Source organism: Heterodontus francisci, chromosome 10 (genome assembly GCF_036365525.1).
Source record: "Heterodontus francisci isolate sHetFra1 chromosome 10, sHetFra1.hap1, whole genome shotgun sequence".
In the NCBI taxonomy this organism is placed as follows: Eukaryota; Metazoa; Chordata; class Chondrichthyes; order Heterodontiformes; family Heterodontidae; genus Heterodontus; species Heterodontus francisci.
The window spans coordinates 121,894,552-121,911,104 of NC_090380.1; the positions used below are offsets into that span (position 1 = coordinate 121,894,552).

The 16,553-nt window shown below is 46.3% G+C and overlaps 1 protein-coding gene across 1 annotated transcript in view; it reads left to right on the forward strand.

Annotated features, from left to right (window-relative positions):
• LOC137374244 (cell adhesion molecule 2-like) overlaps positions 1–6,697 on the forward strand; it is a 912,392-nt gene extending 905,695 nt beyond the window's left edge. The window contains exon 12 of the mRNA XM_068040031.1: positions 6,440–6,697. Within this exon, the coding sequence (XP_067896132.1) occupies positions 6,440–6,558 (119 nt within the window). The 3' untranslated portion in view covers positions 6,559–6,697. The remainder of the gene's footprint in view (positions 1–6,439) is intronic.
• Positions 6,698–16,553: the final 9,856 nt, after the last annotated feature.

Sequence of the window (16,553 nt, forward strand, 5' to 3'; positions counted from 1 at the left end):
ATATATTACCCCCAACACCAGGAGCTCTTATCTTGTGTAGTTACCTTTCATGTGGCACATTATTGAATTCCTTTTGGAAATCCAAATACACTACATCTACCGGTTCCCCTTTATCCACCCTGCTTGTTACATCCTCAAAGAACTCTAATACATTTGAGTATTCCTGAAAATAGAGACATGTTGTTGAAGCTTTACGTCACATCTGTGGTGTTCGCCATGAACAGGATGCTGCTGTGAAGCCATAAAGACGTCCTGCCTATCACACAAATGAGTAATGTGATATATGAATTTCAATGTCAGTGTGATGCTAGGTATATAGGCCATACATCCCAAAGACTGGTGGATCGTATCAAACAACATGTCCCTTCCACTGTTCGCAACGGGCAAGGTACAGGCTGAACCCAACCCGCCCTTGCTTGCAAAACTCAAAACACAGTGTCCAACATTAGATGCGATTCCGTGATTGGACAACATTTGCTAAATAATCCGCAGTGTGCTAAGAATTACACTGACAACCAATTTAAGATTGTCAGTGAACTATACAGTAAATGGAAAAGTCCTGGGGAAAATTGATGTACAGAGAGATTTGGGTGTTCAGGTCCACTGTTCCCTGAAGGTGGCAACGCAGGTAAATAGAGTGGTCAAGAAGGCATACGGCATGCTTTCCTTCATCGGACGGGGTATTGAGTACAAGAGTTGGCAGGTCATGTTACAGTTGTATAGGACTTTGGTTCGGCCACATTTGGAATACTGCGTACAGTTCTGGTCGCCACATTATCAAAAGGATGTGGATGCTTTGGAGAGGGTGCAGAGGAGGTTCACAAGGATGTTGCCTGGTATGGAGGGCGCTAGCTATGAAGAGAGGTTGAGCAGATTAGGATTATTTTCATTAGAAAGACGGAGGTTGAGGGGGGACCTGATTGAGGTGTACAAAATCATGAGAGGTATAGACAGGGTGGATAGCAAGAGGCTTTTTCCCAGAGTGGGGGTTTCAATTACTAGAGGACACGAGTTCAAAGTGAAAGGGGAAAAGTTTAGGGGGGATATGCGTGGAAAGTTCTTTACGCAGAGGGTGGTGGGCACCTGGAACGCATTGCCAGCGGAGGTGGTAGATGCGGGCACGATGGATTCTTTTAAGATGTATCTAGACAGATACATGAATGGGCAGGAAGAAAAGAGATACAGAACCTTAGAAAATAGGCGACATGTTTAGAGAGAGGATCTGGATCGGCGCAGGCTTGGAGGGCCGAAGGGCCTGTTCCTGTGCTGTAATTATCTTTGTTCTTTGTTCTTTGTTCTTTGTTCTTTGACTCTCAGTGTGGTGCATTCGCACATACAGGAAGCTACATATATTAATGTACAGGGCCTGTTCTTTGCAGACAGAAAGAACATGTACAAACATTGTGCCTGTTTCAGCTGAACAAAATAAGTGACAGCTATTTGCTGGTTTATTCCTCAGGGCAATGCCTTGACCAATCAGAGTCAAGCTGCTTGGTTTAAATTTTAAACAATGCTTGGCAGTTAACTGTCAGTCACCGTAAACTGGTGCATTCTCCATGGCAACACCTCTACCAATCAGAGTTCACCTGCCAACCATGCTGTATAAGTTGTTGTTTTCCCTTACATTGGTTATTCTTGCGTATTGTCCTGATGAGTGCAAGACGAAAAGTTTCGACAACATGTCTCTATTATCAGCAATACTCAAATTCTGTACAACTAAACAGCTATTTGTAATACATTTGTCAAATGTAATTTCCCTCTCATAAAACCATGTTGACTCTGCCTGTTTGCATTATGATTTTCTAAATGTCTAATATTTCCTTAATAATGGATTCTAGCATTTGACCGGCAGCATCTGTGGAGCGAGAAGCAGAGTTAGCATTTCAGATTATTGACCATTCATCAAAAAGGGCACAGACCTGAAACGTTAACTCTGCTTCTCTTTCCACAGATACTGCCTGACCTGCTGAGTATTTCCAGCACTTTCTGCTTTTATTTCAGATTTCCAACTTCTGCAGTATTTTGCTTTTATTATAGTTTATTGCGTTCTGTCCCCTCTATTCTTGAAGATTTACATTTGCTGTTTTCCAATCCTCCGGGACCTTTCCAGAATCCAGGAAATTTTAAGTCCCTAGGATGCAGGCCATCAGGTCCAGCGACTTGTCAGTCTTTAGTCCCATTAGTTTTTCTTGTACGTTTTTTCCAGTGATAGTGATTGCTTTATGTTCCTCCCTCCTTTTTCCTCTTGATTTTCTACTATTCGTGGGATGTTTTTTGTGTCTTCTACTGTGAAGACAATACAAAATATTTGTTCAAAGTCACTGCCATTGTCTTGTTTCCTATTATTAATTCCCCAGTCTCATCCTGTAAGGGACCAACACTTACTTTAGCTACTCTCTTCCTTTTTATATATTTGTAGAAGCTTTTACTGTCTGTTTTTATATTTCTTGTGAGTTTATTCTCACTCTAATTTCTCCCTCTTTTTTTTAGTCATTCTCTGCTGGTTTCTAAAATTTTCCCAATCTTCTGGCCTACCACTAACCTTCACAGCATTGTACACCTTTTCTTTCAATTTGATACCATCCTTAACTTCCTTAGTTAGTCACGGATGGTGCATCCTTCTCACAGAGTCTTTCTTTCTCAATGGAATATATCTTTGTTGAGAGTTATGAAACATCTCCTTAAATGTCTGACACTTCCTTTCTACTGTTGTACCTTTTAAATTATTTTCCCAGTCCACTTTAGCCAACTCTGTCATCATAGGGCGGCACAGTGGCGCAGTGGTTAGCACCGCAGCCTCACAGCTCCAGCGACCCGGGTTCAGTTCTGGGTGCTGCCTGTGTGGAGTTTGCAAGTTCTCCCTGTGTCTGCGTGGGTTTCCTCCGGGTGCTCCGGTTTCCTCCAACATGCCAAAGACTTTCAGGTTGATAGGTTAATTGGCCATTATAAATTGCCCCTAGTATAGGTAGGTGGTAGGGAAATATAGGGACAGTTGGGGATGTGGTAGGAATATGGAATTAGTGTAGGGTTGGTATAAATGGGTGGGTCGGCACAGACTCGGTGGGCCGAAGGGCCTGTTTCAGTGCTGTATCTCTAAAACCCTGTAATTGCCTTTATTTAACTTGAAGGCACTAATTTCAGACCTAAACCTCTTACCCTCAAACTGAATGTGAAATTCTATCACTTTTAAAAATTCATTCATGGGATGTGGGCGTCGCTGGCCAGGCCAGCATTTATTGCCCATCCCTAATTGCCCTTGAGAAGGTGGTGGTGAGCTGCCTTCTTGAACCGCTGCAGTCCATGTGGGGTAGGTACACCCACAGTGCTGTTAGGAAGGGAGTTCCAGGATTTTGACCCAGCAACAGTGAAGGAACGGCGATATAGTTCCAAGTCAGGATGGTGTGTGACTTGGAGGGGAACTTGCAGGTGGTGGTGTTCCCATGCATTTGCTGCCCTTGTCCTTCTAGTTGGTAGAGGTCGTGGGTTTGGAAGGTGCTGTCTAAGGAGCCTTGGTACATTGCTGCAGTGCATCTTGTAGATGGTATACACTGCTGCCACTGTGCGTCGATGATGAAGGGAATGAATGTTTGTAGGTGGGGTGCCAATCAAGAGGGCTGCTTTGTGCTGGATGGTGTCGAGCTTCTTGAGTGTTGTTGGAGCTGCACCCATCCAGGCATGTGGAGAGTATTCCATCACACTCCTGACTTGTGCTTTGTAGATGGTGGACAGGCTCTGGGGAGTCAGGAGGTGAGTTACTCGCTGCAGGATTCCTAGCCTCTGACCTGCTCTCGTGGCCACGGTATTTATATGGCTACTCCAGTTCAGTTTCTGGTCAATGGTAGTCCCTAGGATGTTGATAGTGGGGAATTCAGCGATGGTAATGCCATTGAATGTCAAGGGGAGATGGTTAGATTCTCACTTGTTGGAGATGGTCATTGCCTGGCACCTGTGTGGCGCGAATGTTACTTGCCACTTATCAGCCCTAGCCTGGATATTGTCCAGGTCTTGCTGCATTTCTGCACAGACTGCTTCAGTATCTGACGAGTCGCAAATGATGCTGAACATTGTGCAATCATCAGCGAACATCCCCAATTCTGAACTTATGATTGAAGGAAGGTCATTGATGAAGCAACTGAAGATGGTTGGGCCCAGGACACTACCCTGAGGAACTCCTGCAGTGATGTCCTGGGGCTGAGGTGATTGATCTCCACCAACCACAACCATCTTCCTTTGCGCTAGGTATGACTCCAACCAGCAGAGAGTTTTCCCCCCGATTCCAATTGACTCCAGTTTTGCTAGAGCTCTTTAGATTCATAGATTATACAGCATAGAAACAGGCCCTTCGGCCCATCGTGTCTGTGCCGGCCATCAAGCACCTAACTATTCTATTCCTATTTTCCAGCACTTGGTCCGTAGCCTTGTATGCTATGGCATTTCAAGTACTCATCCAAATACTTCTTAAATATTGTGAGGGTTCCTGCCTCTACCATCCCTTCAGGCAGTGTGTTCTAGATTCCAACCACCCTCTGGGTGAAAAAGTATTTCCTCAAATCCCCTCTAAACCTCCTGCCCCTTACCTTAAATCTATGCCCCCTGGTCATTGACCCCTCCGCTAAGGAAAAAGTTTCTTCCTATCTAACCTATCAATGCCCCTCATTATTTTGTATACCTCAATCATGTCCCCCCTCAGCATTCTCTGCTCTAAGGAAAACAACCCTAGCCTTTTCAGTCTCTCTTCATAGCTGAAATGCTCCAGCCCAGGCAACATCCTGGTGAATCTCCTCTGCACCCTCTCCAGTGCAATCACATCCTTCCTATAGTGTGGTGCCCAGAACTGTACACAGTACTCCAGCTAAGGCCTAACTAGCGTTTTATACAGCTCCATCATAACCTCCCTGCTCTTATATTCTATGCCTCGGCTAATAAAGGCAAGTATCCCATATGCCTTCCTAACCACCTTATCTATCTGTGCTGCTGCCTTCAGTGATCTATGGATAAGTACACCAAGGTCCCTCTGACCCTCTGTACTTCCTAGGCTCCTACCATCCATTGTATATTCCCTTGCCTTGTTAGTCCTCCCAAAATGCATCACCTCACACTTCTCAGGATTAAATTCCATTTGCCACTGCTTCGCCCCTCTTACCAACCCATCTATATCGTCCTGTAATCTAAAGCTTCCCTCCTCACTATTTACAACACTACCAATTTTCGTATCATCTGCGAACTTACTTATCATACCTCCTTCATGCCATAGTTGGTCAAAAATGCCTTGATGTCAAGGGCAGTCACTCTCACCTCACCTCTTGAGTTCAGCTCTTCTGTCCATGTTTGAACCAAGGCTGTAATGAGGTCAGGAGCTGAGTGGCCCTGGCAGAACCCAAACTGAGCATCACTGAGCAGGTTATTGCTAAGCAAGTGCTGCTTGATGGCACTGTTGATGACACCTTCCATCACTTTACTGATGATAGAGAGTAGACTGATGGGGCAGTAAATGGTCGGGTTGGACTTATCCTGCTTTTTGTGTACAGGACATACCTGGGCAATTTTTCACATTGCAGGGTAGATGCCAGTGTTGTAGCTGTACTGGAACAGCTTGGCTAGGGGTGCAGCATGTTCTGGAGCACAGGTCTTCAGTACTATTGTCGAATGCTGTCAGGGCCCATAGATTTATTTAGATTTAGATTTGATTTAGAGATACAGCACTGAAACAGGCCCTTCGGCCCACCGAGTCTGTGCCGACCATTAACCACCCATTTATACTAATCCTACACTAATCCCATATTCCTACCACATCCTCACCTGTCCCTATATTCTCCTACCACCTATCTATACTAGGGGCAATTTACAATGGCCAATTTACCTATCAACCTGCAAGTCTTTTGGCTGTGGGAGGAAACCAGAGCACCTGGAGGAAACCCACGCAGACACAGGGAGTACCCAGAATTGAACCCGGGTCGCTGGAGCTGTGAGGCTGCGGTGCTAACCACTGCGCCACTGTGCTTTTGTAGTATCCAGTGCCTTAGTCGTTTCTTGATATCACGTGGAGTGAATCGAATTGGCTGAAGTCTGGCATCTGTGATGCTGGGGATTTCAGGAGGAGGCCGAGATGGATCATCAACTTGGCACTTCTGGCTGAAGATTGTTGCAAATGCTTCAGCCATATCTCTTGCACTGATAAACAAATGAGGGAGAAAGGAAAAGAAGGTTATTTTGGTAGGGTGGGAGGAGGCTCGTATGGAACATAGACTAGCTGGGCCGAATGGTCTGTGTAATTCCTGGTTTCCATTTCCTGTGTCCTCTAAACCTATTGCCCATGTTGAGAAAGTCTGTCTGTCTGCAGTGAGTCTCCACCCTCGGGTTTAGCACAGTTTGTTTGGTAAATTAATCCCTGAGTCGTGTAACTCTAAGGCACTAAAATCAAATCTATCTGTTGTCACAGGAACTTACCTCACAAATGAGGCGAAGGGAGCTGAGGATGCACCGGATGCAGACACAGCCATCATCAATGCAGAGGGGAGTCAGGCCAATGCAGAGGATAAAAAGGAATATTTCATCTGAACATCCAACCATTGCTCAGAGATCCAACCAACTGCTGTTAGAAACTGGCTACCAACCAGACTGATTCAATTAGCAATCCAACCCCCTCCCCTCCCTCCCCCTCCCATGCCCCCCCAACCCCCTCCCCAAACCCCTCCCCTCCCCCCTCCCCCCTCCTCTCCCCCTCCCCGACTCCCTCCCTCCCCACCCCCTCCTTCCCCTTCCCCTCCCCTCCCCTCCCCTCCCTCTCCCCTCCCCAACTCCCTCCCCTTCCCCTCCCCAACCCCCTCCCGTCCCCCTCCAACTCCCCCTCCCATCACCATCCCCATTCCCCACCCCCTTCCCCACCCCATCCTTCTCCCCCTCCACAACCCCCTCCCCGCCCCACCTCACCATCCCCCTCCCCATACCCCTCCCATCCCCATCCTCATCCACCTCCCATCCCCATCCCCAACCCCATCCCTCTCCCCATCCCCATCCCTCTCCCCCCACCGCTCTCCCCCACCCCCCAACCCAACCTTTCCCCATTCTCCTCCCATACCCGTCCTCCTCCCCTGCACAACCCCATCCCCCTCCCCTCCCCCAACGCTTTCCCAATCTGTCCCCAACCCCCTCCCCATCCACTTCCCAAATCCCCCTCCCCTATCCCCAATACCATCCCTCTCATCCCCCATCCCAAGCCTCTCCCTTTAGAGCTTCCCCCACTTCCCCATATGCTCTCTCCCCCTCCCCACCACACCCTGACATCTGCTTCCCAAATCCCCCACTTCCTCACCCCACCCCATCCTACCCTCCCCACCTCTCTCCCCCCACTTCCCTACCCTCTCTCTCCCTTCCCTCACCCTCCCATCACTTTCCCAGCTCCCCCTCTCCCTTCACTCTCCCTCTCTCTCTCCCCCTCCCCCACCCAACCTACTTGTGTTGTGGCATCAAAAGTATTAATAGCCAGCTTCCCAATGACTGGTCAGTAACTCACCACCTCGCAACCTATATCCACTCAGTAGAGAAGTCTGATTTTAAACATTAATTCACTGTGTGCATGGAATCTCTCTCCTCGAAATTTTCTAACCAGAGAATGATATTGCAAAGTAATCCTAGAGCATTCTTGACGCATCCCAGTTTAATGTTACAACGATATATCAGTGTCTCACAATATCATACAGTAAAGTAAAAAGGGCAGAGAGCGAAAAATCTAAGTGAGGGAAGGAGGGAGGTGCTGAGCAGGGCCTGGCTTCCCAGAGCTCAGGGAACATCACTCCAGGTCTGACACAGTCACATTGCAGATGGCTCTGTGATATATGTCCTTCTGCATTTAACCACACATTCTATTGGTTGATGAGGTGGGAGTCTATATCCCTATGTTGTGTGTGTATATATATATACATATATATATACACACAGCAGGATTGTTTTGAGAGGAGAGAGCGGAATTTGAATATCATTGTTAATAACAGCTCAATGTGACAACTGAGCGTCAAACTTCTCCAGGTTGCCACTCTCTGCCAGGGCTGTGGAAATCTCAACGATGGCACTTAAATTACCTGAGGGCTTCCGATCTATTTAATCTAACATGTTCCCCAGCCCATGTACCATTGGACAGTTACTTCTACAAGAGACAGTCAGCTGGAGGCCCCACTATCAAGTCTGGTCACTTTCCTGCCACAGATACCCCTCAGTCATACCCTGGCATGAATCATATCGAGATCTGTCCCTCCCAGTGTTAGTGTCCAGATTGTTGGTGTTGTTCTGGGGGGTTACAGTGACATTGTGGGGGAGTAACACTGGGAGAGAGTAACACGGGGAGAGAGTAACACAGCGAGAAAGTAACATTGGGAGGGAGTAACACGGGGAGTAACGGGGAGAGAGTAACGGGGGAGAGAATAACGGGGGAGAGAGTAACACAGGGAGAGAGTAACACGGGGAGAGAGTAACACAGGGTAAGAGTAACACAGGGAAAGAGTAACACGGGGAAAGAGTAACACAGGGAGGGAGTAACACGGGGAGAGAGTAACACAGCGAGAAAGTAACATTGGGAGGGAGTAACACGGGGAGTGAGTAACGGGGAGAGAGTAACAGGAGGAGAGAGTAATGGGGGAGAGAGTAACACAGGGAGAGAGTAACACAGGGAAAGAGTAACACAGGGAGAGAGTAACACAGGGAAAGAGTAACACAGGGAAAGAGTAACACAGGGAAAGAGTAACACGGGGAGACAGTAACACAGGGAGTCAGTAACACGGGGAGAGAGTAACACGGGGAGAGAGTAACACTGGGAATAAAACAGACAGTCATCTTGTTACCACCTAATGTGAATATTCCCCACTGTTTCCCCACACCATGTTTGGATGGTTCAGTCTGTCACGCACAGCATCCTTCCAGAAGTGGCTCAGAGATCAGGTTCCAGTCACATGATATGAGCAAGTCCCCCTGTTATTACACATTCCATCTGATTTTCTCACTGATTAGAAGCACAAAGAATAGAATTAAAATGTTTCAGGACTTGTGTGTGCACATATGCATGTGTGTATGTATATGTGTGTGTGAGTGTGAGTGTGAGTGTGAGTGTGAGTGTGAGTGTGAGTGTGAGTGTGTGAGTGCACGTGCGTGAACCTGTGCATGTTTTTAAACTAATTCTATTGACCAGTGTGAACTGGCAGTAAAGGAGTGTAACAATTATATTCAGCCACTCGCTGCTTACTGCCATTTCCAACTTCCTTCCAGCCACTGATTCGTTCCCATTTTGAAATACTGGTGGGGGGAGGATGCGGAATGGGAACGGGGGTGGGATCAGGGGTGCAGTTGGATGTGGGATCATGCTTAGTGTTGTGAGGGGGGAGTGTTGCAAGGTGCCCGTGCAGGAGTGGGGAGTATTATAGGTTAAGTGTGGAGTCTTTGGTAGAACAGCCACTGGGATCTGCCCCTCTTGCTGGACTCTGGAGAAGAAGCAGGACACAATCTGTCCTTTGTGCTCTGCCCCTCAGGCAGGTCCTGGCTCAAGTCTCCCACATGAGAGTCTTGAGCCACTCACTGGGATAGAGGAGGCTGAGATGGTTTCCTTAAGATTTTTATGGGTGGACTACAACCAAGACTAATGACCCCCTCCTGCACCTTCCCACTGGGCACAGACCACCCAGAGCTGTCTGGAGCTGAGTACTCTGCTAGATGTCCTCATCCTCGCCCCATAGTCCCCCCATTGGCCGTTCGACAGGGCCATCCTCATGGTGCCCCACCCCCAAACTCCTGTCATTGGCCGCTTGACATACCACCCTCAGAGAGCTCTTAACCAATCAGAATTCAAACAGGCTTCCCATTACCTGATTGGACGATCCCTGACACTCAGTCAAACTGCCTGCCTCCCATGTCCTGAATTTTTTACAACGAATAAACAAAAGTATTGAAAGAATGATTTTTTAAAAAACACCATTTTGTTTAATTCCCTGATGCTTTTCCTCCTGGGTGTGGCAGTGTCCTGGAGATTAATCTTTAATTGCTGGAGGGATTAGCAAACTCAGGCCGCTGTGGATTCTCTATGGGTCTCGTCCCGGTGCCTCCTGCAGTTTGTCTACACTCTACAGACCAGGCGTTATAAACCGGGACATGGATTATTATAATTGGACAGCTCTTTCCAAGAGACAGCAGAGGTACGATGGGGTGAATGGTTTCTTTCTGTGCTAAATGATTCTATCCTGACCTGCAGCAACAGTTTGGGGTGGGGGATTATAATCAGACACAGAGTTAGAATCTTTTGTAATTGGTACTAACTTGCTAACAGCATCTCTCGATTGAAATAGCCCCTCCTGTATAGGCTGTGTACAGACCCATGCCAAGCTAATGCCATGAGCAGTCTGAGCTTTCTCTGCCAAGAACTGAATAAGCAGCCCCTGTATAAGTGCATGCCAAGATATTTCTGACAAACCATTGTCCCTGTGTTAAACCAATCACCCTGTGAATGGTGTGCACACTCAGGATATTGTATATGGCAACTAACACCAGCCAACAACCTCCCCCATCCTGACTGGACAGTAAGATTCACTTGGCTGCACAGGGCCAGGATTCAGGCTTGGTGATGAGATGGAATCTATTGTTTGTCTCCTTATCTGTCTCCCCAGGTCCAGCAACAGTTTTAACAAGCTCAGTCAGTACCTCCCATTCTTTCACACCACTTTTATTGAGTTTCCTCCCCAAGTATTGTGAAGTATTTCTCAAGATGGACACTCCAGCTCAGGATGTTTCTGACTGTGCTGTCTGATTGAGTCTGTTCAGTTGTGCTGCTCTCAGGCCACAATAGTAAACCCATCACGGGAGGGAGGGGGTTAATGAGTGAAATACAGGGAATGAGACCCTAATTTGCCCCTCACCATTACTACAGTGACGGAGTGTCCAAATCACCTGCTGTGAAAACGTAGGACACTAATTACCATATTTAAATCAGGCTTCCACAATGTAACTGGGATCCTGATTTAAAATGTATTGTTGCAGTGTGGATTTCCCAGGGTCAGGAACTTGCAGAGAAAGGGAGGTAGGAGTTGCCGGCTCCACAAAGTTATGAACTGCAGTGCTCCTCGTGTGCCTGGAAAAGCAGGAGTACTCCCCCAGGCCCCTTAAGCAAGCCTTTAGCCTCCAACCTCCAGACAATTGCAGGATTAAACCCCCCAGCCCCGATTGTAGGCCTCTCTCTGATCACAGGCCTCTCTCCAATCGCAGGCCTCTCCGACCTCCTGATTGCCGTAAACTGTTCCAAAGGATCTCCTGCCGAAAGTATTCCTGCCCACCAGCCAGGATGCTCCCAATGGATCCAAAAAAATGAGTGAGTCTAATAGGGAATTAGCACCATCCACCTCCCTAAAGGAAACCCAGCAGGCATTTGCAAGCACTGCCCCTGATCATTGTAACACATCCTGGAGGTTTTTCCACTTGAAGCCCTGGGACTATGTGCTGGGCTGGGTACATGTCAGAAGCACAGATTGCTGACGATTTCGGCCCAGTTTGCAGAGTCGAACCAATGTCAGGAGTGGGAGGGTTTAGCGGGAAGGTGGTGCAGGAACGACAGAGACCATTAAATGGGATTTAACTTAAAAGGAGAAAGTGAGATAAAAAGGAAAAAGCTCATCATCAATTCATAACCACCACATTGATAACCGCACCACTGCTTTCCTTTGTACTTTTAGTGTTTTTGCCAGAATTTTCGCTTTGTGATTTGAACAGCTACAGCGATGGGAGGGTACTGCAATTCATTCAGGACAATTAAAAACAAATCTCCATGCAATATGTATAAGATGGATGTATAAGTGTTTTCAAATCTGAGACAGCCACATATAAATTGTATTAAAACCATGCTTTTTATTAACATATAATAATGCTTTATAAATAGGAGGAGTTAGGAATGGCTTTTTTTGACAAAAGAGTGAAATGTGACAGCAGAATCTGCTTTAGTGTTGTGTGGAAATGGATGTCTTTGCAAAGTACTGAACTCGAATGTACTCACTTAAAACAGACCATCACTATCAGTTTGCATGAATACTGAGCAGAAATGGGCATCAACATTTTTGATGTGGGTTAGGGAGGGAGCACATTCCATTTAAACACTTGTACCTTTCAAACTAAATGGGAGAAAACAATGAAGAGGTACGTCATGGAGTCACACTTCACACACAATTATAATTTGTACTAATTCTGTGTTACACACACCTTTTTATTATTTTGTAGGGGTTTTACTGCAATGCAGCAGCTTGCTACATAAAATATATGTAGTTTGAAAAAAAGGAAAAATAAAGTAGGACATACTGTACTGTAATTCGCAACGTTCCATTTTAGTGAAGTTTACTGCATCTCAGGAATATGTTTCAACGAGGGTCCAGTCAGAAAGCAAGAGGCTCTAGTTCAGCCTTTCTGAGGAGGCTGGGCTCTGTCACATGGAGTTATGTGTGTTTATTTTCCCTTTGTTAATCATCAAACTGTTAATAAAAAGAATTAAGATGCTCTCATGATCTGAAACGACAGCTTGGTGGAAGGTTATTTCCAGACACCGAGGTTTTCAAAAGCAGTTTCTATGTCACATGAACAAAAGGTGTCCTTCCAGTCGCTCACTCACACTTCAGGACAGCACCGAGGGGGAGCGGAGTGGGAGAGGAGAACAGGCCGATTCTCAGCTCATGTTTCAGTGACTACAAGGTTGGGCTTCAAAAGCCTGAAGATTGTTGGAGGAACAGGACGAGGCCGTTCAGCCCCTCCAGCCTGTTCCACCATGCTCACCCATAACTCAACTGCATTTACCCACCTTTGTTCCACATCCTTCATTACACTTGCGCAACAAAACTCTTATCAATCTCAGTCTTGAAAATTTCAATTGACACCAGCATCAACTGCATTTTAGGGAGAAGGTTTCTGATCTCCACTCGGTGTTGACAGTCTGAGTTGGCCAGGAATCTCCCAGCTGGGAAGATTGCTCTTCCAGGCACTGATACTAGCTATGATGGATGATGATTCCATGCCTGTCCGTACCTCACGTGAGAGTCAAAACACTTCCCACACCATCAAACCATCAAGCTCCATTCAATAAGATCATGGCTGATCTGTGACTGAACCCCATATACCTGCATTTGCCCCATATCCCTTAATACCTTCAGTTAACAAAAATCTATCAAACTCACTTTTAAATTTAACAATTGATCCAGCATCAATTCCTGTTTGTGAAAGAGAGTTCCAAACTTTGACCATCCTTTGTGTTTAGAAGTGTTTCCTAATTTCACTCCTGAAAGGTCTGGCTCTAATTTTTGGACTCTGCTCTCCAGTCCTAGACTCCCAAACCAACGGAAATAGTTTCTCTCTACCCTATCTGTTCCCTTTAATATCTTAAAATTTTGATCAACTCACCTCTTAACCTTCTAAATTCCAGGGAATACACTCCTAGTTGGTGTCATTTCTCCTCGTAATTTAACCCTTGGAGTCCAGGTATCATTCTGGTAAATCTGCACTGCACTCACCTCAAGGTCAGTATATCCTCCCTAAGGTGTGGTGCCCAGAACTTCCCACAGTAAATCCAGGTGAGGATATGATGGGATGGAGTGAAACAGGTGTTGCACGTGCACATTGCTGTTCAACTATACTCAAAGATGAAGCAAAAGGTGAGCAAATTACTGAGTAAAGTCTGTGGGTTTACTGCCCTTTACATTAAGTAAACTCTGTTGTTCATTGATTGACTGCAGTGGTTCAAAAAGGCAGCTCACCACCACCTTCTCAAGGGCAATTAGGGATGGGTAATAACTGCTGGCCTGGCCAGCGACGCCCACATCCCAGGAATGAATTTTTAAAAAGGACATCTTCCTGTTCCTATGACAGGATCCCTGGATGAGGTGGTGGATTATGGAAGCAGCAGGTTTGGGGCGCTGAATGGCATTTGCTCATTGTCAGCTTTGTTGTGATGTCAGTGGGTGGGATCTGACTGAGACATTATGACAGTTTAATGTGTCACAACCTGTTAAATGCAGGGAATACAGCATTAGCTCTAACCAATCAACCTCGTGCTGATTATTGATTCAACTTATCCCCTCTTCAAATGTTCCTCTTCTCAATTCAAACCTGTAGAAATACCCAGTGTCAGGAAATATTCGGGAGTTTATAAATCTTAGCAATCTGCTGCTGTGCTTAACCAACGAGTTAATGGTTGCAATCTCTTTAAATCTCTGCTGTTTTAATTGAATTTCTGGAAACACTCATAAAGAACAGAGATTATTATTTTCTAATTTCCCATTAAGATCACAAATGTAATTGTCACTTACTGTGGCAAGCAAAACGTGTGTCTGTTCATTCCTTGTAAGGGAATGGTGAGCTTTCGCCAGTGACCTGAGCTAGAAAAAAAAGTTGTAAAGTCTTATTGTCACACAATCTGGCAATACAGATCCAAGTGAGAGAAAGCAACAACCTCATTCCAGCAGATTCCTCGACAGAGACCTCCAGCCAGCTCTCAATCACTCAATAACCAGCTTAGCCTGGCATTAATCAGGAACTCGTAGACCTGTGGTTCCAAGAGATTCAAGAACGTCGAAAGATGCATTTCACATAGCAAAGCTGGGTAAAAAGCGAGGCTTGCATTTATAAAGCACCTTTCACAACCTCAGCAAGACCCAAAGCACTTTACAGCAATCGTACTTGGAAGTGTAGCTACACTTGTAATGTAGGGAACACGGCTGCCAATTTGCACACAGCAAGCTCCCACAAACAGCATTGTGTTAAAGACAATGTTACATGTTTTTATCTGATGTTGATTGATGGATAAATATTGGCCAGGACACCGGAGAGAACGCGCCTACTCCTCTTCAAAATAGTACCATGGCATCTTCTACATCTACCCGAGAAGGCAGACAGAACACAAGAACACAGCTACAGCACTGGCAACTACCCGGCAATGTGGAAAATTGCTCAAGTATGTCCTGCAAACAAAAAGCAGGACAAATCCAACCCGGTCAATTAACCCCCCATCAGTCTACTCTCGATCATCAGTAAAGTGATGGAAGGTCATTGAGCTATCAAGCGGCACCTAGCAATAACTTGCTCAGTGACGCTCAGTTTTGGTTCCGTCAGGGCCACCCAGCTCCTGACCTCATTACAGCCTTGTTCAAACACGGACAAAAGAGCAGCATTTGACCGAGTATGGCATCAAGGGGCCTGAGCAAAACCGGAGTCAGTGGGAATCAGGGGAAAAACTCTTCACTGGTTGGAGTCATACCTAGCACAAAGGAAGATGGTTGTGGTTGTTGGAAGTCAATCATCTCAGCTCCAGGACATCACTACAGGAGTTCCTCAGGATAGTGTCCTAGACCCAGACATCTTCAGCTGCTTCATCAATGACCTTCCCTCCATCATAATAGGGGAGGTGGTGGCATACTGGTATTGTCACTGGACTAGTAACCCAGAGACCCAGGGTATTGCTCTGGGGACATGGGTTCTAATCCCACCACAGCAGAAGGTGGAATTTGAATTCAATTAATAAATCTGGAATTAAAAAAAGCTAGTCTAATGATGGCCATGAAAACACTGTCGATTGTTGTAAAAATCCATCTGGTTCACTAATGTCCTTTAGGGAAGGAAATCTGCTGTCCTTACCTGGTCTGGACTACACGTGACTCCAGACCCACAGCAATGTGGTTGACTTTTACATGCCCTCTGAAATGACCTAGCAAGCCACTCAGTTGTATCTAACCGCTACGAAGTCAATAAAAAGGAATGAAACCGGACAGATCACCCGGCAGCACTGTGGGTGTACCTACCCCAAATGGACTGCGGCAGTTCAAGAAGGCAGCTCAGCACCACCTTCTCAAGGGCAATAAGGGATGGGCAATAAATGCTGGCCTGGCCAGCGACGCCCACATCCCATGAATGAATTTTTAAAAAAGATCAGAAGTGGGGATGTTTACTGAACAACATTTGCAATTCCACAGATACTGAAGCAGTCTGTGTCCAAATTTAGCAAGACGTGGACATCATCCAAGCTTGGGCTGATAAGTGACAAGTAACATTCACACCACACAAGTGCCAGGCAATGACCATCTCCAACAAGAGAGAATATAACCATCGCCCCTTGACATTCAACGGCATTACCATCACTGAATCCCCCACTATCAACATCCTGGGGGCTACCATTGACCAGAAACTGAACTGGAGTAGCCATATAAATACCGTGGCTACAAGAGCAGGTCAGAGGCTAGGAATCCTGAGGCGAGTAACTCACCTCCTGACTCCCCAAAGCCTGTCCACCATCTACAAGGCACAAGTCAGGAGTGTGATGGAATACTCTCCACTTGCCTGGATTGGTGCAGCTCCAACAACACTCAAGAAGCTCGACACCATCCAGGACAAAGCAGCCCGCTTGATTGGCACCCCATCTACAAACATTCACTCCATCCATCACCGACGCACAGTGGCAGCAGTGTGTACCATCTACAAGATGCACTGCAGCAACGTACTAAGGCTCCTTAGACAGCACCTTCCAAACCCACAACCTCTACCAACTAGAAGGACAA